At 37.0% G+C, this 27,406-nt stretch overlaps 2 protein-coding genes across 2 annotated transcripts; both read left to right on the top strand.

Moving 5' to 3' along the window:
• The first annotated feature begins 5,665 nt into the window (after nucleotides 1–5,665).
• Nucleotides 5,666–6,700, top strand: Taar8 (trace amine associated receptor 8). Its single transcript, XM_077801959.1, has one exon. It carries the CDS (start codon nucleotides 5,666–5,668, stop codon nucleotides 6,698–6,700), a length of 1,035 nt encoding a protein of 344 aa, XP_077658085.1.
• An 18,183-nt stretch (nucleotides 6,701–24,883) lies between these two features.
• LOC113176841 (trace amine-associated receptor 8b) lies at nucleotides 24,884–25,918 on the top strand. Its single transcript, XM_026381386.2, has one exon. The coding sequence runs from the start codon at nucleotides 24,884–24,886 to the stop codon at nucleotides 25,916–25,918; it is 1,035 nt and encodes a 344-aa protein (XP_026237171.2).
• Nucleotides 25,919–27,406: the final 1,488 nt, after the last annotated feature.

The following is a 27,406-nucleotide window of genomic DNA, read 5'->3' as shown; positions in this document are numbered from 1 at the left end:
ATATCAAGCAAGGACACACAAAACAGTGGGCAAGGTGACAGGGGCAAAATACACACCCTCAAAGCACACCCCCTTTGACCCATTTTCCAGCCACACCCTACATGCTTACAGTTATCACTGAGTGAATTCATTCAAGTGGATTAATTCCCTGATTAGGTTAAAGCTCTTATGATCTAATCATTTTACTTCAGAATGTTTCTTTTCTTTTTTTTTTTTTTGGAGTGGGGTACTGGGGATTTAATCCAGGGACATTAACCACTGAGCCACATCATCAGCCCTTTTTATATTTTATTTTGAGAGTTGCTGAGCGGCTTAGGAACTTGGTAAGTTACTGAGGCTGGGTTTGAACTCATGATCCTCTTGCCTTAGTCTCCCCAGCCACTGGGATTACAGAAATGCACCACTGCACCAGGCTCTGAACATTTAATTTTTTTAAAAAAATTGTTTTGGTGTCAATAGACCTTTATTTTATTTATATGCAGTATGAGAATCGAATCCAGTGCCTCACACATGCTAGGCAACTGCTCTACCACTTAGCCCCAGCCCCAGCCCTGAACATTCTTGCATTATATCACACATGAACTTTTGGGGGATACAATATACTACTGTAACACTTGCCTTCACCTCTCCACCTCTACCCATTCATTCTCAATACAATCTAGATTCTTCCTCTATCCTTCTGTAAATAGAATTTTAATTGGTCTCATCAGTAATATAATTGTGAATGGCAACCAATGGTTCTCTGTTTTTATTTAACTTGACACATGTACAATATTTTATACTCTTTGCAATTCCATTTTTCAGAATATCTTTCATCCCATGAAGTCTGCTTCCTGTTTTTCCATATATATTCTTTGCTCCTCTTTCTTTTTCAGGCATAACTTAGAAGTTGGTGCTCCTCTAGTTCCCTCTTTTCTCCCTGTGCACACTCTGCTCCCGTCAACAAACACCAAGTGTCTTAGCATCTGCAGTGCTGTGGCAGGTGTGCACCAGGCAGTTGCATTCACTCCTATCATTTCAAAAGCCACAGAATGTAAAAAATCTAACTTCACTACCTCTGTCCCAAATTCCTTCTTTTTTATTTTATTTTTTATTAAATTATTTACTTATTCTAATTTGATATATATGATGGCAGAATGCAATTCATTTCATATTACACACATAGGACACAATTTTTCAAGTCACTGGTTGTATACCAAGGTATTTTCACACCATTTGTGTTTTCATACATGTACTTAGGGTAATGATGTCTAACTCATTCACATTGTCTTTCCTTCCCCCATGCTCTCTCCCTTCCTTTCCCTCCCATTTGCCCTATCTGAAGTTCTTTCATTCCTCCCATGCTTCCCCCATTACCATTATGACACAGCATCCTTATATCAAAGAAAACATTTGGCCTTTGTTTTTTTTGGGGGGGGGATTGGCTTACCTCAGTTAGCATTGTATTCTCCATCTCCATCCATTTACCTGCAAAAGCTATGATTTTATTATCTTTTAATGCTAAGTAATATTCCATTGTATACACACCAAAGTTTCCCTATTCATTCATCTACTGAAGAGCATCTAGGTTGGTTCCACAGTTTAGCTATTGTGAATTGTACTACTGTAAACATTGATAGGGCTGTGTCCCTGTAGTATGCTGTTTTTAAGTCCTTTAGGTATAAACCGAGGAGTGGGATAGATTGGTCAAAAGGTGGTTCCATTCCAAGTTTTCCAAGTAATCTCCATACTGCTTTCCGTATTGGCTGCACCAATTTGCAGTCCCACCAGCAAGGTATGAGTGTACCTTTCCCCCATATCCTTTCCAACACTTTACTGTTGTTTGTATTCTTAATAGCTGCCATTCTGACTGGAGTTAGATGAAATCTTAGAGTAGTTTTGATTTGCATTTCTCTAATTGCTAGAGATGATGAACATTTTTTCATATATTGGTTGATTGATTATATATCCTCTTCTGAGAAGTGTCTGTTCAGTTCCTTGGCCCATTTATTGATTGGGTTATTTATTTATTTTTTTAATGTTAAGGGTTTTGAATTATTTATGTATCTTAGAGATTAGTACTCTATCTGATGTGCTCCTGGTAAAGATTTGCTCCCATTCTATAGGTTCTCTATTCACCTCACTGATTGTTTCTTTTGCTGAGAAGAAGCTTTTTAGTTTGAATCCATCCTATTTACTGATTCTTGATTTTAATTCTTGCAGTATAAGAGTCTTGTTAAGGAAGTTGGGGCCTAATCTGAAATGATAAAGATTTGAGTCTACTTTTTCTTTCATTCAGTACAGTATCTCTGTTTAATTCCTAGGTCCTTGATCCACTTTGAGTTGAGTTTTGTGCATGGTAAGAGATAGAGGTTTAATTTCATTTTGTTACATGTGGATTTCCAGTTTTCCCAGCACCATTTATTGAAAAGCCTATCTTTCCTCCAATCTTTATTTGTTCATTGAAGAATGAAATACTCTACATATGTCTGTTAAGTCTTAGTTATTGTTGTATTTTTGAGTTCTATAATTTCTTTGTTCAGCTTTTGTTTGGAAGATCTATCCAGTGGTGAAAGATTGTGTTAAAGTCACACAGAATTATTGTGTTGTGAACTATTTAACTCTTGAACTTGAGAAGACTTTGTTTGATGAATGTAGATGTTTCATTTTGGGGGGCATGGATATTTATTATTGTTATGTCTTGTTGGTGTATGGTTCCTTTAAGAAGTGTAAAATTTCCTTTTTTTTTTTTTTTTAAGTCTCTTTTGATTAACTTTAGCTTAAAGTCTACTTTATTTGGTATGAGCCTGGAGCCCTCTGCTTGCTTCTACAGTCCATGTGAGTGACATTTTTCTAACCTTTCACCATCAGTCTGTGGATGTCTTTTCCTATGAGGTGAGTCTCTTGGAGGCAGCATATTGTTGGGTCTTTTTTTTAAAAAAAAGACTAGTCTATGTATTTTGATTGGAGAGTTTAGACCATTAACATTCAGGGTTATTATTGAGACATGATTTATATTTCCAGCCATTTTTTATTTTTTATTTTTATTTAACTTGACTTGGTTTCTCCTTTGATTACTTTTTCCTTTAGTGTGATACCTCCCTTTGTTGATTTTTCATTGTTTTTTTTTTAATCTTCTCTTCATGGAGCATTTTGCCAAGAACATTCTGTAATGCAGGCTATCTTGTTGCAAATTCTTTTAGCTTTTGTTTATCATGGAAGATTTTTATTTTGTCATCAAATCTGAAGCTTAATTTTGTTGGATATAAGATTCTTAGTTGGCATCCTTTTTCTTTTAGAGCTTGGTATATGTTGTTCCAGAATATCCTGGCTTTGAGGGTCTAGGTTAAAAAAAATCTGCTGAGATCTGAATTGGTCTTCCCTTTTATGTAATCTGATTTTTCTCTCTTGCAGCCTTTAAAATTCTATGCTTATTCTGTTTGCTATGCATTTTCATCATAATGTGTGGATCTGTTGTAATTTTGTACATTTGGTTTCCTATAGGCCTCTTGTATTTGATTTTCCAATTCATTCTTCATGCTTGGGAAATTTTCTTATACTATTTTATTGAAGATATTGTGTATTCCTTTGGTTTGAATTTCTGAACCTTTCTCTATCCCAATAAATCTTAAATTTGAACTTTTGATGTTATTCCCTTATTCTTGCATATTCTGATCATGGTTCTTACCACCTTCCCTGTGAGGTCAACTTTATTTTCAAGAATATATATTTTGTCTTCATTGTCTGAGATCCTGTCTTCCAAGTGATCTAGTCCATTGGTGATGCTTTCTATTGAGTTTTTTTATTTGGCTTATTGTTTCTTTCATTTCAAGGATTTCTGTTTTGTTTTGTTTTTGAGAATCTCTCTTTTTCTTGAAGTAATATCTTGCTACCTGTATTTTCTCTCTTATCTCTTTGTTGGTGTGATCAATTTTTGCCTGTATCTGCTCACTTAGGTGGTTCTTTAATTCCCAAATCATTTTAGTTATGTATATTATGAACTCCTTCTCTAACATTTCATCTACTGCACTATCTATGGATTGTATTGTTGTATTGTTTTTTTTCATGATGTCTATGTGTCTTCCTCTCTTGCAAGTGTAGATATGAGTTATTACAGCTTCTGACCTATTGTCTTTAGTGTCTCTACAGGTTACCAATACCTTCCCTTTAAGGGGGAGATCAATATTACAGCGCTCAATGTACCCAACATGCAGCCAAAGATCAGTTACCTTCTATTTTTACATTTACAGTTTTGTCGCTATAATCAGAAATGATGAGTTTGGTTATTTTCTACCTTATATTCAATAGGTTCGAGTACTGGTTTACAGTTTCTAATGGTAGAAAGGGATCTGGGGGTGTTGGCTGAGGTGTTTATGAGGTAGGATGTGAAAATTCAGAAGTATTGGATTATATGACAAGTTTGAGGGTAATCATAAGAAGTTGGCTGTTAGTAGAAGAAACAAGAGTGAGGCAACCCCATGCCTGTTACCTCAGCAACAGGATAACTGTTAGAAACCCCAGTAGAGGTGCAGTCAGGCCCAAAGGCTAATTTTCTTACCACCACAATGCAGGTATCAAGTGCTTCCTGGTTTGGAGATTGCAGTTTCTTGGGGGTCACCTGTCTGTTTTTGGTTTAGTGACAAGTCCATGAGTAAGGCAGATGCCTGAGTCATCTTCTTTCCCCTGATCCTGGCCATGGTATATTGGCTCAGCAGCTGAAAAAAAGTAAACCTGGCAGTGGGTGGGTCACATGCATGCTGAGGGTAGGGCATTCAGACAGCTGTGATGGTCCTTACTTGCCCCACACAAACTTTTGTACTCAAGGAGTTGGGACTTTACATAGCAAATATCTAACCCCATGGCAGGTTAAGTAAGAGAGGTTATAAAAGAAAAGGGTTTATACTTCAGAAATTTTCATGACAAATTTTTTCCACATTTTTGAAAAAGAGTTATTTCACTGATTAATTCTTGTTTTTCATGGGGCCTTGCAAAGTATGCGACAGTCTTGCAAATAAGAAATAGGTAATCTTTGAAATATTGAGCTAGGCTTTGTTGGGGCAGATGGATTTAGTGAAATCTCTTGGTTTTGAAAGTCAGAAGTGTTTCTAGAAAGTAGCAGAGCACAGTAAAAAAAAATGTTTTACAAAAGAATTTGTTAATTATAGCCATCAACAGTAAGTTTCCATTCATGATTCACACCTTACACTGTAGGGATTTCTTGATGGGGGATTTAAGATCAGTAAACCTGATTGGCTCATTTCTTAAAACATCCTGGAGGTGGAAGCCTAATAAAGGGTAACTTCTCAAATATATAATTACATGTAATTACATTTGGAAGCAAGAGCTTCACAGGTATAAAGAACCAGGTATTTGAGTAGCAAAATTTCTTCAATTATTCACTTAATGTGATTCCTAGGCTGATGCAACTTATACTAGAATTGGGGTTAACCATAAAGTTTATACAGAAACAGAGAAATAACTGTATAATAAAAAATAGAATGGTTTTGTATTAATATTTATTTTAATTTTATTCATAATTAAAATGGAAAAATGATACACTCTGAGGCAAGATTTCCAGCAGTTGTTCAGATATGCAGTATGATTTTTTTTTTTAGTTTTCACAACTCAAAATTAATATTTCCTACCACAGAAGGGAAGAAATACCACAAGCATCAAATTGCAGAACATGACCAGCAACTTTTCCCAACCAGTTTTGCAGCTTTGCTATGAGAACCTGAATGGGTCCTGTATTAAAACTCCCTACTCACCAGGGCCCCAGGTAATTCTCTATGCAGTGTTTGGCTTTGGGACTGTGCTGGCTGTGCTGGGAAACCTGCTAGTGATGACTTCCGTTCTCCACTTCAAGCAGCTGCACTCTCCAACCAATTTCCTCATCGCCTCTCTGGCCTGTGCTGACTTTTTGGTGGGAGTGACTGTGATGCCCTTCAGCATGGTCAGGTCCGTGGAGAGCTGCTGGTACTTTGGAGCCAGATTTTGTACCTTTCACACTTGTTGTGATGCGGCATTTTGTTACTCTTCTCTCTTCCACCTGTGCTTCATCTCCATTGACAGGTACATTGCTGTTACCGACCCTCTAGTCTATCCCTTCAAGTTCTCAGTTTCTGTGTCAGGGATTTGCATCTGCATCTCCTGGATCCTGCCCCTGGTGTACAGTGGTGCCGTGTTCTACACAGGTATCAGTGATGATGGTATGGAAAACTTAGTAAGTGCACTTAACTGTGTAGGTGGCTGTCAAATTGTTGTCAATCAAGATTGGGTTTTGATAGATTTTCTGTTATTCTTTATACCTACCCTTGTTATGGTCATTCTATATAGTAAGATTTTTGTGGTAGCTAAACAGCAAGCTATAAAAATTGAAACCAGTATGGGTAGTAGTGAAACAGAATCGTCTTCAGAGACTTACAAAGCCAGAGTGGCCAGGAGAGAGAGAAAAGCAGCCAAAACCCTGGGGGTCACGGTGGTAGCATTTCTGATCTCATGGTTACCATACACAATAGACGCATTAATTGATGCTTTTATGGGCTTTATCACCCCTGCCTACATTTATGAAATTTGCTGTTGGTTTGCTTATTATAACTCAGCCATGAACCCTCTGATTTATGCTTTATTTTACCCTTGGTTTAGAAAAGCCATAAAACTTATTTTAAGTGGAGAAATTTTAAAGGGTAGTTCATCAACCATAAGTGTATTTTCAGAATAAGTTTAAGCACTAAGTGAGGAAAGCTAAGGATATTTCAAAATTATGTGCTTATGATGAAATTAAATGTACAACATGAATAAATACAATTTGATCAGTTTCAGTCTCTAGTACTTCAACTTTTCCTTCCCTCCTCTCTCTCCTTGATCTTCTTCCTCTACCCTACTGGTCTCCCTTACATTTCATGAGATACTTTTTTCCATTTGTCTCTCTAGCTTCTAGGTAGGAGATCAAAATAGGAATCTGTAGTCTGGCTTGTTTAGCTTAAGAGGATGCTCTCTAGTTTCATCTTTTCCCCAGAAAATGACATAATTTTGTTGTACTTTATGGCTTAATAAAGTACAACATTATGCATATATACCACATTTTCTTTATCCATCCGTCTGTTGATGGAGACCTAAGTTGGTTCCATAACATGGTGATTGTGAGTTGCTCTGATATAAACATTGGTATGTGAGTATTCCTGCAGGATGTTAGTTTTAATTATAAAGGAAGTCTTTTGTCAAAAGTCCTTGTCTGTTTTCCTCAAAATGAAATGCACTATTAGTACAGTCCCACTCCTCTCTTCTGATCCTCATTTATTCACCCAAATGAGCTGTAAATGTCTTTGACAACTGCAAATCTAGTCACTGCACAGCCATGGACACGCTGAAGTTGGAAAGCAACTTCACTCTGAAGGACTCTTCAAAATAACATCTGACCTTGAGACAAATTACTGAGCTAGGTATCTCAATCTTGGTAAGCTTTGGTTCCCAAGTTGTTTGCCTCAGCCAATGGGGGGCTGCAGAACTGTTGCAAAGAGTTAATTAATCCTCTTTTGTCTGTGGTGAAGCTATAGAAATGCCGTGCCTCTCACATATATGTACTATTATTAAAAATACAAGATTGTTGTGGTTAATAAAAGATAAATCTATTTAAAGCCTTTCTTAATTCATAACAGGTTTTATCCACGTGTTTTTTTTTAATTAGTTGGTACTAAAAGAACAATTAGTACACCATGTGGAACTCTGTGTGTTTTTATAAATTTTTGAAATGAAGTACTGGAGTTACAGAGTAATTACTATAGTTTTCCCCTAAGGATTAGGACAACTTTACCAATTATTTAGTGGTAAAGGTGTGAATAACCCATCAATGACAAGTTATAAATACAGAATAGGGGGCTGGGTATTTACCTAAGTGGTGGAATGTTTGCTTAGTTTATGTGAGGCCTTGGATGCCAACCCCAGCATAGAAAAAAATAAAAACAGAAACAACCCAACAACAACAACAAAAATACTCTATAAATCATCATTAAAATCCAGGTTCTTTCAGAGAGCTACCAAGGTGGCTGTTCTTTGTTTGTTTCAAAATACCATTTTTTTTGGTGCATTATAATTATACATTACAGTTAGATTCGTCCTTACAAATTTGTAGACACACAATTTAACAATATAAATTAGCCACTTTTGTTCCCCAATACCACTCCTGATTTGGTATTATTGATGACCTAGTAGGTGATTAACCGGATTTTATGAGCTCAGGATGTTTTCACAACCTGTGAACATACTGTACTTGTTTTGATTTAGCTATCAGGCTTTTGACTTATATCACATTCTTCATTGTTGACCGACTGTAGCCCATTTAAATTTAAAGGTCAGTCTTAAAGAATGAAATTTCAGCTTTGCATTTGTATTCAAAAAAAGCAGAGACATGTTAGTAATACGCTTTTTAAAAATCAAATTATTTGACATGAGTATTAAATGAAAATTTTATGCCTATGGATGCCTAGAAAATCTTTTCTTTTACAGTAACATTTTCCTTCAATTTTATGATCTATTTTAAAATAAATTGTATTGTGGATATTTGAAGTAGATGTTATAATGATATGGGATCTATAAGCATAGTGACATTGTTATTGAAGTGATATAAATTATGTTACATAGCTACTTTGTTGTTACAAGAACCACTAAAATTTATGAATTTTAACAGAAGACCCTATTATAATAGAATTTGATGAATGATACTTCTCTTGCAAGGTAGATCTCTGGACTTGTTTATGCTATGGTTTTTCTTCTTTGCATTATTTGTCCTACATTTCTCATTACTTCCCCTCTCCATATACTGAATTTGAAAATTAATTATGTTGCAGTACATAAGCAACAATTTTGAAACATTTTTACCTATACACAGGTACATTTCTGTACTTTATAAATCATAATCTGAGGTTAACTGAAAATGCTGCATTATTGTATTTTTATTCCCAGAATGTCTTTGTTCATTATTTCAATGCCTAGCATAGTGCCTTGCACTTTTTAAGTCTATAAGGCTATGTTTAAATTAAATTAAGTATCAGTGCTTTATATGCACCTGTCAAATAATGATCGATTAGACTTTTACATTAAAAAAACTCTACTAATTTATTCTTTATTTGGTTTCCTAAATTATAAAATGTTTAATAGTCAGTTCTTATAAAAATTCCAGCTGTAGCTTACTGATAGGTTTTATTTAAGGTAATTTTTTACTTTCTAAGAAAAAAAATGTTAGATCACATAAACTTTTCTAATGTTGGGTCTCCTTATTTGAAGTGTGAATACATGAGGGGCCCCTTGGAGATTTACTGTGAGGATTATACATGGAAAGCTTCAAAAAACTAGGCTTTTTGAAAAGCAGCACCTTCTTTCATCTGCAAGGGCTGTGCATGATGGAAAGATTCACAGTAACAATCCAAAGGCAGGCTACCTGGATTTGAGTCCCATCTCCACCACCCACTAGCTTCTACCTTGGAAAGTTACTTACCTTTTGTGTATTTTAGTCGCTCACCCATAAAATGGAGATGATAATGAAACATTCTCTTTGAGGTTTTAATGTAACAATTACCATAATGCAAAATGAAGCCATAAATTTTGGCTGAAGACCAAAGTGCCAATAGACAAACCACTACTACATGTTCTTTATTTCATGATTTATAAATGTTTTCAGTGAAAATACTTTTATAAGGATGTTTTATTTGAGAAACTTTCAAAACATTACCTTGTTAAGATTGATTTTCATAGTTATGTAATTCTGTTAGTCAAATGGACAATGTGAGTATTGTATACAATGTTGGAGAATATTTTCTTTGATAATAAGAAATAAAAACTGGGCTGGGGTTACAATTCAGTGGTAGAGTGATTGTCTACCTAGTGTGAGTTACTGGGTTCAATTCTCAGCACCACATATAAATATATAAAATAAAAGTCTATTGACAACTAAAAAAAAATTAAAAAGTAATCAGAGCTAAAGAGGATAAGCTACAAGGTTCTGTTGAAAAGCCTCTTGACTGATTCAGACAATGATGAGTTCAGAATTCATAGAGAAGTAAAATGTAACTACAAATTCCATGAGAGATAGCATAAATCCAAATATACATATTAAAGATAATATGTATCTACATAAATGAAATGATATTTGTATAAACTGGCTATTATACATTTCTATTATGTTGTTTTTAAGATTAACATCTTGTTTTTCTTATTAATATTAATTTAAAGAGTTATTTATTTTTATCATTACTATTTGCACTAGTAGGAATTGAACCTCGTGGCTCTCTACCACCAAGCTACAGCTGCAGCCCCTTGCCCCATTTTTTTCAAGACAGGATCTTGCTAAGTTATTGAGGCTGGTTTTGAGAGGCTGCCTAATTCTCCCAAATTGCTGGGATTATAGGCATGCAACTACATGCCCAGCTCAACTAAAGAAATTGTTAATGAGGAGTTAAACTTTGAAGAGATTTCGTGTACTAAATTTTGGAGCTGAGATATTGAGACCTAAGTCTGTATTCAAAATCAATGTGTTACTGACATTGTGAACCAGTTAGAAAAACCAATATTTCCAGAAAAAAAATAGACTATTCTTCATAGGAATTGACATTTATGCTTTATTCTGTTCAAACACACACCATGTATAGACACACACACACACACACACACACACACACACACCACATACACACATGAGCCATATGGCAGTATATCATAATTTCCCAAGGATAATACTAAGCTAAGCATTATAGCCCATATCAAAGATAAGAATATATAAGGTCCCTCTAAGGATTCATGCTAGTTAAATTTGTGAAGTGGGCCAAGCCACTTGGGAGTCTTCTACCTGTCCATTCTTTACATTCTACTCTCTCCTAGGAGCTTCCCTTCATTCCAGGTAGTGAGCAACCTGTTTGTACTATATCCTTTCTCACCAGTGATATGAGCTGCTAATTTTCTACATGAATAAAATTAACAAAAAAAAGAAAAAAATATTGTGATAAGATGTACCATTCTCAGAGGGTTTCTCTCCTGAACTGGTAATGGATAAAACTAGAAGAGAAATTGTAAGAGACATTCAAAGAGAATTAATATAGAGAATAAAATACTAGGAGTGAAATTTTAGGAAGGCAAGATTTATTCTCATGGGACAACTTCCTAGTACCTTTCATTAATACCAATAGTGAAAGTGAAGTTCCATCTCTAGGAAAATTTTCCCTCTCTACACTGTTTCAAGGCCAATGCTGAGCATGTTTGCAATGAAATTGCTGTCCATTTTTGGCTTGCATACACAGAATGAGACAGTTCACTTGTGAACTAAGCTCTTTGGATAGGTGAAGTGTGATGGAGGAGCGTTGGTGCAGTTGTGATAGATAACATGATCTCTGGGCTCATGTAGCTTTTGTGTGTTTCCTATCCTTGCTCACATTTGGTCTCAGTTGTATCATTTCCATGAGAGGATCCAAGAAGATTTCACTGAAAATGGGCAGTTTCAGACACAATCACTTGATGTCATATGGTCAAGTATTCAATCACACCTGGGGTTAGTAGCACACCAAGAATCTTTCAAAAGATGTTTTATCCTTCACTGCAAATAGCCTGGCCTTGTTCTAGAACTCTAGAGAATGGCATTAGGTTTTGCCAGTGGAGCCTCCCATAACAACTACACTGAAACTTTTTCTGCAACTAACAACTATTGCACCACAAAATGATCAATTTGCATAGCTTTTATATGTAGTCTCATTCCACTGCAGAGTCATCTCCTGCTCTAGCAAGGCACCCCCACCCCCGCAACCCCCACCGTCAATCTGGCAGACAATTTTGTTACTCAGTGCATGAAACAGAGTGGTCTTCTTCTCCTCCTCCTCCTCCTCCTCCTCCTCCTCCTCCTCCTCCTCCTCCTCCTCCTCCTCCTCCTTCTTCTTCTTCTTCTTCTTCTTCTTTCTTCTCCTTCTCCTTCTTCTTCTCCTTCTTCTCCTAAAATTTTCCAGTTTGGGGAATTGATTCCAGAGCCTTGCTCATGTTAGGCAAGCACTCTACCACTGAGCTACATCCCCAGACCAGAGTGGTATTCCTAAGTATGGAATATGCTGCTTCCTAATCCTAAAGAGTTCTACTAGGCATTGTGCTTCCTTCTTTGCTGGAGGAGATACAAGATGTTATCATTTGTCCTTTAATTTGGATAGGACATCTTTGTCAACTATATTGAAGTGGATGCCCCTGAATCTTCATATGGCCTATTTCCAAACTTGTAGTAAGCACACATCTTATCAAGACCTCTTATGTGCTAGGTACCATTGCTCAAACTGTCTGATGAATATATCATCAATGTTCCAGATCAATGTGATTTAAACTAGGATGCTTAAGCAATTTAGACTGCTTTCTTAAAAAGGGCTCTGGGCAATTAATTCTAGCAGTGTCGCTTTGAGTATACACAAAGATACAGTAAATAATAACATCATTTTGAAGGTGGTAATGCATCATATCAAGGCTAACAACAGATATAGGTTGAGAAAATATAAAATTTATTGGAAATGTTGGTCCAAATCTGATGGGTCATCAGGCTGTTAGATATATAAAGCAGAGTTTCTCAACCAATAGCATAATGACCTGCTGACAATAGTTTACAGGTAACCAAGAGATACCAATCCACTCACTACTCAGGGCAGTCAAATTTGGCCACTGCTTTTAGGCCAGAAGACTCAGGACACAATGAGCTTCACTGAGTGTCTCTGTTTTGCCCAATGTGCAGGCAGGATCTGGCACTGTGATGTCTTTTCTGCAGGTGACAAGCAAGGTGGGAAACATTCATTGCTTCCTATTTTTCTATGGCATATTATAGGAAAGGACACAATCCTTAATACTTTGTAGTTGCTTTAATTTTTGGATTATTCACCCATAACTATATTATGCCCTTTGTCATATAACTCTGCAGCTTCCCAAGTGAAGAGTGAGAACAATAGTGACTGTGTGCAGGTTCTGAGCCCAGGTGTATAAGACCTTGTTATTATTATTTTTCCCTTGCTTGAATCTCTTCATTCACCACTAACACATGCTCTGGTTTCTCTCAGATCTGACAAGGATGAGATATATGAAACACACTGCCAGAAACCCTTCTCCCTTTTACTAGTTACTGAAGCCTAAAGTAGTGTCAATCCAGTTCAATCTTAGTTAAATGTGTAAGAAACAAATGCTAATGTTAAATGATCTTAAAAATTGGTGTTTGTTGCATGCAATTGCCAGCTGATGAACATTGTAGTGTATCTTTATTATGTCAAAGCAAAAAACTTCACTGGACAAAGTTGAAAACACTTTATCGAAGACCATTGCAGTAGGGGAGAGAGGCCAGATTTCAGTCTAAAAAACTCAACTTCACAAAAACCAAGAGCTGAAGAGTTTTGAGAACTAAGGGTGAGGAAGTGAGAACACCTGTGTTTGCTGATTGGCCTTACCAAAAGGAAAGTAAGCTTTCTCCTGTCTTGACAATAAGAGGTAACTTTCCAACTTGGGGTGAGACACTTTCTGAAGTTAAGCTCCTTCCCTTCATTACACAGAGACTGAGAGATAGGGATAATGTCTTCCTTGATATTTACATTTCGATAAGTGGCTTCCAGGTCCTCAAGAAAGATATTCCTGGGTTGTAAACCTGTCAAAAAATTTTTAGTGTTTTACATCTGAAAGGGGCTGAGAAAGAATTTAGAATTTCAATTTTTCAAAATGTTCTAAGAGAGGTCACAGGCCTTGAGTCAGGAGGAACACTGTTTTAAATTTTGTTGAGCTGAAGGGAACATTAAAGCTATTGTGTTCATTTATAATAATCCTGTAATATAAAGGAAATGCCTCATTTTCCAGGAGGTCTTATATTGATACCCCACGTCCCCTCACTTACCCTATTCTGAGGAATGTATGTTACCAGGTACAATGAAATGAGAAGATGGGGAGCAGAGACTCAGAGCCAGTGAACACATTGCTATCTAGAAGGAGGCAGACTCTGGTTTTGGAGGTGTCTGCACATTCCATGGGGGATCTGAAGGCTTACCCCTTCTTTTCTGGTGAGGCTGGCAGTAGAGCTTATGTATGCTTCTACAATCAACAACTGGCACTTTCTCACTGAGCTTCTCATTAGAGAAAACTTCTTTTTCCTTTATGTATTAACTCATTTCTGACCACAATTTATAGCAGGGAAATATTGAGAAGAGTTAGGAATTGATTTAGTAGGAACATAGTGTGAGGCCCATCTAGACCCGCCTGGCAGACCTGCATGGGAACTAGGGCCCAGGGTAGGTCTGGATCCTCCTACCTCACCGACATCTGGGAGCCCAGGTCTAACCCACTTTGATCTTGAAACACTGCAGCCATCTGAATAGCCTTCCCCATACAGTAACCTCTAACTTGGGACAACAGACAGGGCTTAGAAGCAGCTGCATCTTGGAGCATGCATCCCAAAGCCAGTGTAAGGCACACCCTATCAGTCCCATCTCTGAAAGACATAGGATCCATCGTGGGGCACCTCTACTGCTATCTCAAGTTACCTCCTGCTTTCGCTGCCATCACCTATATTTGCAGTAGCATCCATCCTGGGACACCAGCAGGGTCTGGAAGCACAATAGCAGGTAAGATACAGATAATCTGTGCAGATATTACAAGATTATAGGATGGAAACTGTAATACCTTAGATTCACTCTGCAAGAAAGGAAATCACATAGACAACATGAAAAAACAAGGGAGGAAAATGTCCCAAACAAACCATGATGCTACAATAATAGAACCCATGGACAGTGCAGTTGATGAAATGTCAGAGAAGGAATTCAGAATGTTCATAAGTAAAATGATCTGTGAATTAAAGAATGACCTAAATGAGCAAATACAGGCAAAAATTGGTCACTCCAAAAAAGAGATAAAGAGAAAATACAGGCAACCAAATTTATGACACCAATAAACAAATAAGGGAGCAAATACAGGCATCCATTAATCACACCAACAAAGAAATAAGGGAGCAAATACAGGTAGCAAAAGATTACTTCACAAAAGAGATAGAGATTCTGAAAAAAAAAATCAGAAAATACTTGAAATGAAAGAAATGATGCACCAAATAAAAAACTCAATAGAAAGCATCACCAACAGACTAAATCACTCAAAAGACAGAAGGTCAGATAATGAAGACAAAAGTATACCATCTGGAAAATAAAGTTGATCACACAGTAAGGATGGTAAGAAACCATGAGCAGAACATCCAAGAATTATTGGATAGCATCAAAATAAATCTAAGAGTTATTGGGATAGAGAAGGGAACAGAGTTTCAAACCAAAGCAATGTACAAATTCGTCAATGAGATAATTTCCCAAACATGAAGAATGAATTGGAAAATCAAAAAATTGGAAAATCAAATACAAGACACTTACAGGACACCAAATGCACAAAGTTACAACAGATCTATACCAAAGCACATTGTAATGAAAAGCCTAGCATACAGAATAAGGATAGAATCTTAAAGGCCACAAGAGAGGAATCAAATCATATATAGTGGGAAACCTATTTGTATCTCAGGAGATTTTTCAACCCAGACCCTCAAAGCCAGAAGACTCTGGAACAGCATATACTAAACTCTAAAAGAAAATGGATTCCAACCAAAAATCTTATATCCAGCAAAATTAAGCTTTATATTTGATGATGACTATGATAAAAGTTAAAAGAATTTACATCTAGAAAGCCTGCTCTATAGAACATTCTTGGCAAAATATTCCATGAAGAAGAATTGAAAAACAACAATGAAAATCAGCAAAGGATGGTATTACACAAACAAAGGAGCATCTACATTCATCAAACAAACTATTCTCAAGTTCAAGAGTCAAACAGACCACAATACAACAATTCTGGGTGACTTTAACACACTTCTTTCACCACTGGCTAGATCTTCCAAACAAAAGCTGAACAAAGAAGCTATAGAACTCAATAATACAATCACTAACTTAGACTTAACTGACATATACAGAATATTTCATTCTGCAATAAGCAAATATACTTTCTTCTCAGCAGCACATGGATCCTTCTCTAAAATAGACCATATATTATGCCACAAAGCAACTCTTAGAATATATAAAAAAGTAGAGATACTACCTTGCATTCTATCAAATCATAATGGGATGAAATTAGAAATCAATGATAAAATAAAACATAAAAGCTACTCCAACACCTGGCGATTAAATAACATGATACTGAATGAACAATGGGTGGTAAAAGACATCAAGGAGGAGATTAAAAAATTCTTAAAGGTGAATGAAAACACAGATATAATGTATGAAAATTTCTGGGACACTGTGAAAGCAGTACTAAGAGGAAAATTCATTGTATGGAGTTCATTCTTCAAAAGAAGAAAAAGTCAGCAAATTAATGACTTAACATTACATCTCAAAGCCCTAGACAAAGAAGAACAATCAATCAACACCAACAGCAGTAGAAGACTGGAAATAATTAAAATCAGAGCTGAAATCAATGAAATTGAAACAAAAGAAACAATTGAAAAAATTGACAGAACAAAAAGTTGATTCTTTGAAAAAATAAATAAAATTGACAAACAGGTAGCCATGTTAAGGAAAAAAAGGAGAGAGAAAACTCAAATTGCTAATATCTGTGATGAAGAAGGAAATATCACAATAGACACTACAGAAATGCCGAAGATAATTAGAAATTATTTTGAAAATGTGTACTCCAATAAAATAGAAAATATTGAAGGCATCCACAAATTCCTAGAGTCATATGATTTGCCCAAATTGAATTAGGATGACATACACAATTTAAACAGATCAATTTCAAGTGATGGTCTATGTTGCATTTTACATTGAATTGAGTATTCTAATAGGAAATTCAAAGAAGTTAAGTTATTCACCCCACAGTATCCTCTGCTGTTATTAGCATCAGAATGGATTCCATTTTCTGGGAGTACTTATTAAAAATAGAGACTTCAAGCTTTCACCCAGGGCATCCCAATCACTGAGTGCCAAGAAATTTGCATTTGAATAAAGGATTTACTCAAAAACATTGCCAAGGAGTTATACTTGTCTCTGTCAAAGTTTGTGCAAAATCAATTTATTCTGGAAAGTTTTATGTTTCAGTTTTTTTTAGTTTTTTATTTTATTTTAGCATTATATATTTTTATTATAAACAACAGGTCAATATCTGTATATTAATTGTGCAAATTAATTGGTTTCACTATGGCAGTCTATACATGCCTTTGTTGTGCTTTAATCAAATCCACCCTCCCTACTTCTCACTCTTTTCCCACCCTGGTCCTCTTCCCCTTCCCTGATCATCCCTTTTTCTACTTTCTGGTCATTCTTCTTCTCCTTCTCCTTCTCTCGTCCCCCTCCTCCTCCACCTTCTCCTTCTCCACCCTCTTCTTGTTTCCATATATGAGAGAAAACATGCGAAATTGACTTTCTGTGTCTGAATTATTTCATGTAGAAAGAGGTTCTCTAGTTTAATCCATTTTTCTTCACAAGACATGATTTAATTCTATATAAGCTTTATATTTCTTCATGTGTTGTAATTGTGTTGTGACTTGGTGAATTTTGAATTTGTGAGTTTATTTTAGTTTAGTCTCCCTCCACATAAAGCACACATTTGATGCTTGATACTCTTAAAATTGTCTCCTATGAGCCATGAATGCCCCCATATTATAATCATCTTCTACAATAAATTTTTTGGTTTTTATTCTGCTGTCATACTGGAAATGTCACGGATACACAATTCAGTCATGGGGCAGCTCAGCCCAGTTCCTGGTTGTGGAAGTACATCTGTGTCCTTAGATGTCTCTAGATGAATAACTTTCTGTAAACCAAATTCATAAGTGGAGTTTGGGACAAGTCATATTGCTTCATAATCCTTTGATGTGCACTGTGAGGTGAGAAGCATCATGCAGTGACTATGCACAGTTACCATGTACTATTTCCTGTGTGCATAGGGTATTTTAATTTATTGTTTTATCTTAAACTTTTTATTGATGCATCATAATTATGAATTAGAGTGGGATTCATTAAGCCATATTTAAAATGCACAAAATGTGATTTTATAAGTCTCTTTCCCAAGTACATTTCCTTTCCCTCCAATTCTTTCTCCGATAACCCACTTGCTCTATTCTATATATCTCCATTCTATTATTATTTTTTAATTAGTGCATTATAATTACATACATCATTGGGATTCACTCCAGTTAGAATGGCAATCTCAGTAATACAAATAACAATAATTTTTGGTTAGAATGTGGCAGGAATGCAAATTGTTACAACCACTTTGGAAAGCCATATGGAATTTCCTCAAAACACTAGGAATGTAACCACCATGTGACCCAGCTATCTCACTCCTTAGCATTTAACCAAAAGAACTAATATTAGTGTGATACATGCATACTGATATTTATAGCAGCACAACACACAATATTCAAGTTATGGAATCCATCTAGGTGCTCATGAACAGACAGATGTATAAAGAAAAAGTGGTGTAAATACACAATGGAGTTTTATTCAGCTGTTAAGAAGAATGTAATTATGTCATTTGCTGGCAAATGGACGGAACTAGAGAACATTATGGTGGGTGAAATAAACCAGACCCAGAAAGTTAAAGATTAAATGTTTTCTCTTAGATGTGGAAGTTACAGTGAGAAAAAGAAAAGGAATTTTTAAAAAGGATCTCACAAAAATACAGGAGAGACTTACAGAGTAGAGGAAGGGGATGGAGATGGAGGAGCAGGAAAGTATGAAAAAGTACTGGGGAATGAGCTCTACCAAATTATGCTAGGTCCAATGAAGATATCAAAATGAATCCCAATTATAGAGCACTTTTAGAACCCTTTAAAGGACTCACACCCCTGGGTTTCACTGTGGCTTCTGAACCTGTACACCAATATGTCCTTGTTTTCAATTTGGCTCACATGTTATGTTTGTTCGTTTTCTTGCACAGGAGAAGAGCATCTTACTAATGAACTCTACTGTATTCTTTCACTTCCCATGTGCCAGCCCTTCCCATATTTTTGAAGCACAGGGATTGACAAATGAATGATTTGGATCTTCTGGACTGAAAGTCCTAATAAAATCTTTATCTTGTCTGAGAAGTAAAAGTAGAAGAGAAAAACATCTGTTACTTAGTTGCATATATTTTCTAATCTTTACTTTTTCATTTGAACTGAGATTTTGGTCTTAAAAGATAGGAACAGGAAGATTTGGTTTTTCAACTTCTCTTGTGATACGATGTGTTCCTCCTTCTAAATTTTCTTACTTCTCTAACTGATGGGGTGCTGCAACCTAGATGCAGGAGCATACAGCAGGAGCAGTAGGACACCATTATCCATGGAGTGTACATCATGTCAGCACAGAGCAGGTGGATACCTGAGGTAGCCAGAAAATGCCCCATAGGACACCAGGCATCTTAGTCTACAGAACCTGTGAATATGTTACCTTACATGGCAAAGGAGACAGTGCAGATGTGATGATGTTGAGGATCTTAAAGGGACTTTCCTGGATTATCCAGGTGTGTCCAGTGGCATCACAAGGGTATTAAAAATATATGAGATGTGGAAGAGAGTATGAGAGTTAGAGAGAGACTTAAAGATGGTAGGCAGCTGGAGTTTGGGATAAGGAAGGGATGACAAGCTAAGGAATGCCAAGAAGCCAGGAAAGGCAGGACACGGGTTCTCTTTCAGGACTGTGCAATGCTGGCACCTTGATTTGAGTCCCAAAAGACCCATTTTGAATATCCTACTTCCAGATGTCTGGTAAAGTAAGACCATAAGACATCTGTGTTGTCTTAGGCCACTAAATTTGCTGTCATTTATTACTGCACCAATAGGAAACTAATATAGTGCCACAGTTCCAAGATAGCTGCCCCACATATGGCTTCAGAAACCTGCTGTGGATTCCATGCTCACCTAACCAATAAGCCCAACTATCAGTGCCATCAGCACCACTCAGAGACTTCACTTTCCTGATATAGGACAAGGGCAGTTCCTGGCTCCTTGGTTTTAAGAAACTGTCCTGTTTCTCCTCCTTCATACACCATCTCCCAAAGCCTAGATCTGTGCCTGAATGGTTTTCTGCTTGAAAATAAAACATTTTGTTTATAGTTCAGTCTTTCATATTCTAGTTTAGTTTTTATCATTTCAAAGTAAAATAACAGATAAATCAATAAAAACAAAATAAAAATAGAAACTTATTCTCTGAATCTTTGTCTCCTGCTATCGAGTATGGACTTTGCTTCTTCCTTACAGTCAAACAGTATCAGTCTCTCTTCATTATCTAACGTGTTGTTTTAGTCAGCTTTGCTCCACTTACATAAAAAATTTAAAAAAACTTCACAATAATAACATAGAAGGGGAAAATCTTATTTTGATTCATCGTTTCAGAGGTTCAGTCCATGATACCTACTGCATAACTCTGGGCCTAAGGTGAGGCAGAACATCATGGCAGAAGTTTGTGGCATAGGAAAGTAGCTAAGGACATGACAGCCAGAAAGGAGACAGAGGCAGGGGTCACACAAGATTGGTCTAGATGCCAGGGAAAATATGTACACCCCAGGAGCATACTCCCATTGACCTACTTCTTCCAGCTACCCCCTGCCTGCATAAAGTTACCACCTACTTAACACATTCAAGTAGATTAATCCACTGCTTAGGTTATAGCTCTGATGGTCTAATCATTTCACTTGTGAACATTCTTTTCTTTCCTTTGGGTACCAGGGATTGTTTGAACCCAGGGGTGCTTAATCACTGAGCCTCATGCCCAATCTTTTTAAAAATATTTTATTTAGAGACAAGGTCTCTCTGAGGTGCTTAAGGTCTTGATAAATTGCTGAGGCTGGATTTGACCACTTAATCCTCCTGCCTCAGCCTAGTGAGCCGCTGGGATTACAGGTGTGTGCCTCACTGCTGGGCTCTGAACATTCTTGCATTATCTCATACATGAGTTTTTGAGGGAGACCTCATATTAGACCATAACGCTTGCCTTCACCTCTTCTATATCCATTCATTCTCAATTCACTGCAATCTAGATTCTGTCCCCACACTTCCATGAGTACAATTTTAGTCTCATCAGTAATATAATTGTGAAGGCAACCAATGGTTCTCTGTTTTTATTTAACTTGACACATGTACAACATTTGATACTCTTTGCTATTCCTTCTTTGGCAAATATCTTTCATCCCAGGTGTCGGAGACCAGCTCCAACAGGGGGTCTCAGGAGGGATGGTGAGGAGTCGGCGAAAGAGGGGGTGGAGAAACAACACAGACACCAAAGCGAAGGTGTTGATCCCAATCTTTACTTGTGAAGTTGATCATATATACTTTTCATTTTGGCAGGCTCACAGTACTTTGTGGTTACAAAACAGGAATCATTATTCAAAGAAACAAAATATTACGTAGCTACAATTAGAATAGAAGAATATATCTTGGCTTATGCATAAGCAAGCATTTGTACTTTCAGTTCGCTTTTTGCTTTGAGCTGTTGCTGCTTAGTTAACTTTTAATAATAGTTAAAAATGTCCCAAACTATTGGCCTATACCTTGACTATTCTTTCTTGACTTACTGACTGGAACCGGTGCCATGGTTATGGCAAGTGGTTGACTTGTTATTAATTTTAATCAAACAAGAGTAAGAACACAAACCATTGTGCACAGGAACAAGAACAAGTTGCCCAGTACTAAGCACTAATCTGTCTTCTTAACATTAATTTTTCTTCTCTAGATTTTAATTTAATTTCTCAAAAACTTCCTTGACAGGAATACAGGGAGTTTTTCATTAGACATTAACAATTTACACTCCACAGCTGAATCATTGCATTTAGAGCAAACAGATCTATTCTTAGAAGTATTTGCATTAATTGGGAAAGTCATATTTTTTCCTTCATACTTAATGGTCATATGAGAAATCGCAACTATACTTATTAAAGGAATACAAAAACAAACCAGCCCATTCCCAGAAACATACTGCTCTCCTCCAGAGGATGGACGCCTTGCGCCATCCACCTCAGTAGGGCCTTGCCATTGCCTGAGTCAGGGGAGGGGTGCAGCACCCAGGGAGTCTGTTTCCTGTTTTTCCATGTGTATTTCTTGCTACTCTTTCTTTTTTAGGTATAACTTTGAAGTTGGTGCTCCTCTAGCTCCTTCTGTTCTCACTGTGCACACTCTGTCCAGTCAACAAACACTGAGAGTCTTTGCATCCTCGGTGCTGTGGTAGGTGTGCACCAGGCATTTGCATTCACTCCTATGGTTTCAAAAGCCCCAGAATGTAAAAAAAAAAAAAAAAAAAAAAAAAAAAATCCCACTTGGCTAACTCTGTCCCAATTTCCTTCCTAAGCTGAAAACTTAGTGACAATACTACCTAATAAGGAACTCCAGCTTCATGCCCCTACAATCACAGTATACCCAACCCATCATCTTTATCTTATAAAAGTATTCTTTCTCCTCTATGCTGTATCTTTTGGGGGGCATAGTTAAAACCTGGAAATCACCCTTGTCTCTTGTTGCCATCATGCAGCCCTAAGCCCCTACATCCTTTCAGTCTTTAAATTTCATACATTATATTTTCAGAATACAGGGAGACAAGGTCACTAACTGAGAGGTGGTGAAATCAAGTTATGTCTGAGAATTTATGAAGAATGCAAGATAGCATCACCAAGAAGAACTTGGTAGATGATAAATTGAATGATTGTTTTCGTGTTCCACCTTCAATATATACTCTTCTTCTTTTATTCAAATATATTTTAAATATTTTTATCCTAAGATACAGATGATATTTCTGTTTTCAAGTCCTAAATACACTGCTGTGGAGGAGAAAAGAGTCTTTATCACCTCCCACTGGATTGCTGCTCTGTGGGATCAAAGGTAACATCTTTCCCAGATGTAAAATTCTTTTGTGGAGCTTCAACCCTTAATCTCTCTCCCTAACTCCCTAAATTCCTGAGAGTAGTGTTCAAGCCAGGCTCTGGGTCAGCAAAAGCTATTATTATCACAACTGGCTGGCCTTAGGCCTCTACACGTTCCTGCATGCCACTTTTTCCATTGCTACCGTGAAGGGTTTTCTTTGCTTCATTGTTGAGTTGAAATTACAAAGAGAATAATTAATATGTGAAATGAAGTAGGCAGGATGGCTCTCTGGCTATGCAATTAGTGCAGAGGTTTAGAACCTTATGATTAGGATTTGAAGTGTACAGCTATTATCTTTTTTTTTTTTCAGTAGTGGTTACTGAACCCAAGGCCTCAGGCATACTGGGGAGCCTCTCTGCCACTGAGCTGCACCACCAACTCTTTTTCTTTTTCTTTTGAGAAGGGTCATACTAAGTGGCTCAGGCTGGCTTTGAACTTGCAGTTCTCCTGCTTCCTGAGTAGCTGGCATCACAGGTATGTGTCACCATACACAGCTTGAATGTCTTAGCAATTTTGTCTTTGAATTTGTGTATTGTTTGAGGAAATCCAAAGGGACAACAAAGTATGTACTAGATACTTGAAACCTCCAATTATCCATGGTCTTGCCCTACACCATATCCCCTGCTTCCTGATGGATTCTTGTTTACTTGCATCTCCACTTCATAGCACCCAAATCTTCTTCCTTTCCTGGCCACCTTGCCACCTTCTTAGCACCCTTGCAGAGGTCCAGATACCAGATGGAGAAAGCTGTGGTGAGGAGTTCCCTCTGAAGTCTCAGGTCTAGGCACAGGCTGCTGTTCCCATCTCAGGCTTGTAGATTCATAACTCTTTAATGGGTATCTTAGCTGGGCTAAGTCTCTTACCACCATAGTGCAGGTATCAAGTTCTTTCTGGTTTGAAGATTGCAGTTTCTTGGGGTGAGGGGGTCACCTCTCTGCCTTTGGTTTAGTGACAAGTCCAAGAGTAAGACAGATGCCTGAGTCATCTTCTTTCCCCTGATCCTGGCCTTGGTATATTGGCTCAGAGACTGACAGGAGGGAAACCTGGTGGTCACATGGGTGTGTCACATGCATGCTGGGTGTAGGGCATTCAGACAACTGTGATATTCTTTACTTACCCCACAAAAATTTTTGTACTCAAGGAGAAGGGACTTTACACAGCATATAGCAAATTGACAGATTAAGAGAGGCTATAAATCTAAGAAAAAGGGTTTATACTTCAGAAATTTTCATGACAATTTTTTTCCACATTTTTCAAAATGTTTCTTTTCCCTTATTAATTTTTATTTTGCATGGAGTTTTGCAAATTATGTGGACAGACTTGCAAATGATAATAGGTAATGATATTGTAAAATATTGGGTTAAGCCATGTTGGTTAAGCAGTTGAATTTGAAGAAATATTTTTGTTATGAAAACCAGAAATGCTTCTAGAAATTAGCAGAGCACAGTGAAACATGTTTTACAGAAGAACTTATTAATTAGAATCATCAAAAGTAAGTTTCCTTTCATGATTAACACCTTACACTGCAGGGATTTCTTGTGGGGAGATTTAGGATGAGTGAACCTGATTGGCTCACTTCCTAAAGCATCCTGGGAGATGCAAACCTAATAAAAGGTGACTTCTCAAATATGTCATTATATGTAATTATCCTTTGCAAGTAAGAGCTTCACAGGTGTAAAGAACCAGGTATTCGAGTAGCAAAATTTCTTCAATTATTCATATAATGTGATTCCTAGGCTGATGAAAATTCACAGTAGATTTGGGATTAACTAGGCAGTTTAGACAGAAATAACTATATGATTAAAGAGAGAATGGCTTTTTGAGTTTTAAAATTTCTTTTAACTTTCTCCATAAATAAAATGGAAAAATGATACACTCTGAGGTAAGATTTCTAGGTAATTGCTCAGATATGCAGTTTGATTCTTTTTAATTTTCAGAACTCAAAATAAATATTTCCTACCACAGAAGGGCAGAAATACCACAAGCATCATATTGCAGAACATGACCAGGAACTTTTCCCAACCAGTTTTGCAGCTTTGCTATGAGAACCTGAATGGGTCCTGTATTAAAACTCCCTACTCACCAGGGCCCCAGGTGATTCTCTATGCAGTGTTTGGCTTTGGGACTGTGCTGGCTGTGCTGGGAAACCTGCTGGTGATGACTTCTGTTCTCCACTTCAAGAAGCTGCACTCTCCAATCAATTTCCTCATCGCCTCTCTGGCCTGTGCTGACTTTTTGGTGGGAGTGACTGTGATGCCCTTCAGCATGGTCAGGTCCGTGGAGAGCTGCTGGTACTTTGGAGCCAAATTTTGTACCTTTCACACTTGCTGTGATGTGGCATTTTGCTGTGCTTCTGTTTTCCACCTGAGCTTCATCTCCATTGACAGGTACAGTGCTGTTACTGACCCTCTAGTCTATCCCTTCAAGTTCTCAGTTTCTGTGTCAGGGATTTGCATCTGCATCTCCTGGATCCTGCCCCTGGTGTACAGTGGTGCCGTGTTCTACACAGGTATCAGTGATGATGGTATGGAAAACTTAGTAAGTGCACTTAACTGTGTAGGTGGCTGTCAAATTGTTGTCAATCAAGATTGGGTTTTGATAGATTTTCTGTTATTCTTTATACCTACCCTTGTTATGTTCATTCTATATAGTAAGATTTTTATGGTAGCTAAACAGCAAGCTATAAAAATTGAAACCAGTATGGGTAGTAGTGAAACAGAATCATCTTCAGAGAGTTACAAAGCCAGAGTGGCCAGGAGAGAGAGAAAAGCAGCCAAAACCCTGGGGGTCACGGTGGTAGCATTTCTGATCTCATGGTTACCATACACAATAGACGCATTAATTGATGCTTTTATGGGCTTTATCACCCCTGCCTACATTTACGAAATTTGCTGTTGGTTTGCTTATTATAACTCAGCCATGAACCCTTTAATATATGCATTATTTTACCCTTGGTTTAGAAAAGCCATAAAATTTATTTTAAGTGGAGAAATTTTAAAGGGTAGTTCATCAACCATAAGTGTATTTTCAGAATAAGCGTAAGCATTAAGTAGAAGGAAGCTAAAGATAGTTTCAAAATTATGTGCTTATGATGAAATTAAATGTACAACATGAATAAACATAATTTGATCAGTTTCAATCTCTAGTACTTCACCTTTTTCTTTCCTCCTCTCTCCCTCCTTGATCTTCTTCCTTTACCCTACTAGTCTCCATTACATTTCATGAGATACTTTTTTCCATTTGTCTCTCTAGCTTCTAGGTAGGAGATCAAAATAGGACTCTGCAGTCTGGCTTATTTAGCTTAAGAGGATGTTCTCTAGTTTCATCTTTTCCCAAGCAAATGACATAATTTTTTAATACTTTATGGCTTAGTAACACTTCATTATGCATGTATACCACATTTTCTTTATCCATTCATCTGTTGATGGAGACCTAATTTGGTTCCATAACATGGTGATTGTGAGTTGCTCTAATATAAACATTGGTATGCATGTATTGCTGCAGTATGTTAGTTTTAATTATAAAAGGCAGTCTTTGTCAAAAGTCCTTGTCTGTTTTATTCAAAATGAAATGCACTATTAGTACAGTCCCACTCCTCTCTTCTGAACCTCATTTATTCACACAAATGAGCTGTAAACGTCTTTGACAACTGCAAATCAAGTTACTGCACAGCCATGGACACGCTGAAGATGGAAAGCAACTTCACTCTGCAAGACTCTTCAAAATAACACCTGACCTTGAAACAAATTACTGAGCTAGGTATCTCAATCTTGGTGAGCTTTGGTTCCCAAGTTGTTTGCTTCAGCCAAAGGGGGGCTGCAGAACTGTTGCAATCCCCTTATGCCTGGGGTGTAGCCATAGAAATGCCGTGCCTCTCACATATATGTACAATTATTAAAAATACAAGATTGTTGTGATTGATAAAAGATATATTTATTTAAGCTCTTGCTTAAACCATAATAACTTAATCCATAATAGTCCATGTGTGTTTTCTCAATTTGGTAGTACTAAGACAACAACAAGTACATGATGTGGACCTCTGTGTATTTTTATGAATTTAGAAATGATCTATGGGAGTTACAAATAATTACTATGGTTTGCCTCGGTTTCAGTCAGGGTTAGGATAACTTTCCCAATTATTTGGTGGTAGGACTATGAATAACCCATCAAGAACAAGTTATAAGAAATCATAGGGGATGGGGGCTTAGCTCAGTGGTGGAGTGTTTGCTTAGCATATGTGAGGCCTTGGTTGCCAACCCCAGCATAGTGGAAAATAAAAACAGAAACAAACAAAAAAATACACTATAGCCCATCATTAACACCTAGGTTCTCTGAGAGAGCTACCAAGGTGGTTGGGCATTACTGTTTTTTGTTTGTTTGTTTCAAAACATCATTTTTGGTGCATTATAATTACACATCAGTGGGATTTGTGATAACAAATTTGTACACACAATTTAACAATATAAATTGGTCACTGTTGCTTCCCAGTACCACTCCTGATTTGGTATTACTGTAACAGAGTTT

Source organism: Urocitellus parryii, chromosome 8 (genome assembly GCF_045843805.1).
Source record: "Urocitellus parryii isolate mUroPar1 chromosome 8, mUroPar1.hap1, whole genome shotgun sequence".
NCBI classification, from domain to species: domain Eukaryota; kingdom Metazoa; phylum Chordata; class Mammalia; order Rodentia; family Sciuridae; genus Urocitellus; species Urocitellus parryii.
The sequence above is the reverse complement of the archived record's forward strand: the minus strand, read 5'-3'. Positions and strand labels throughout refer to the sequence as shown.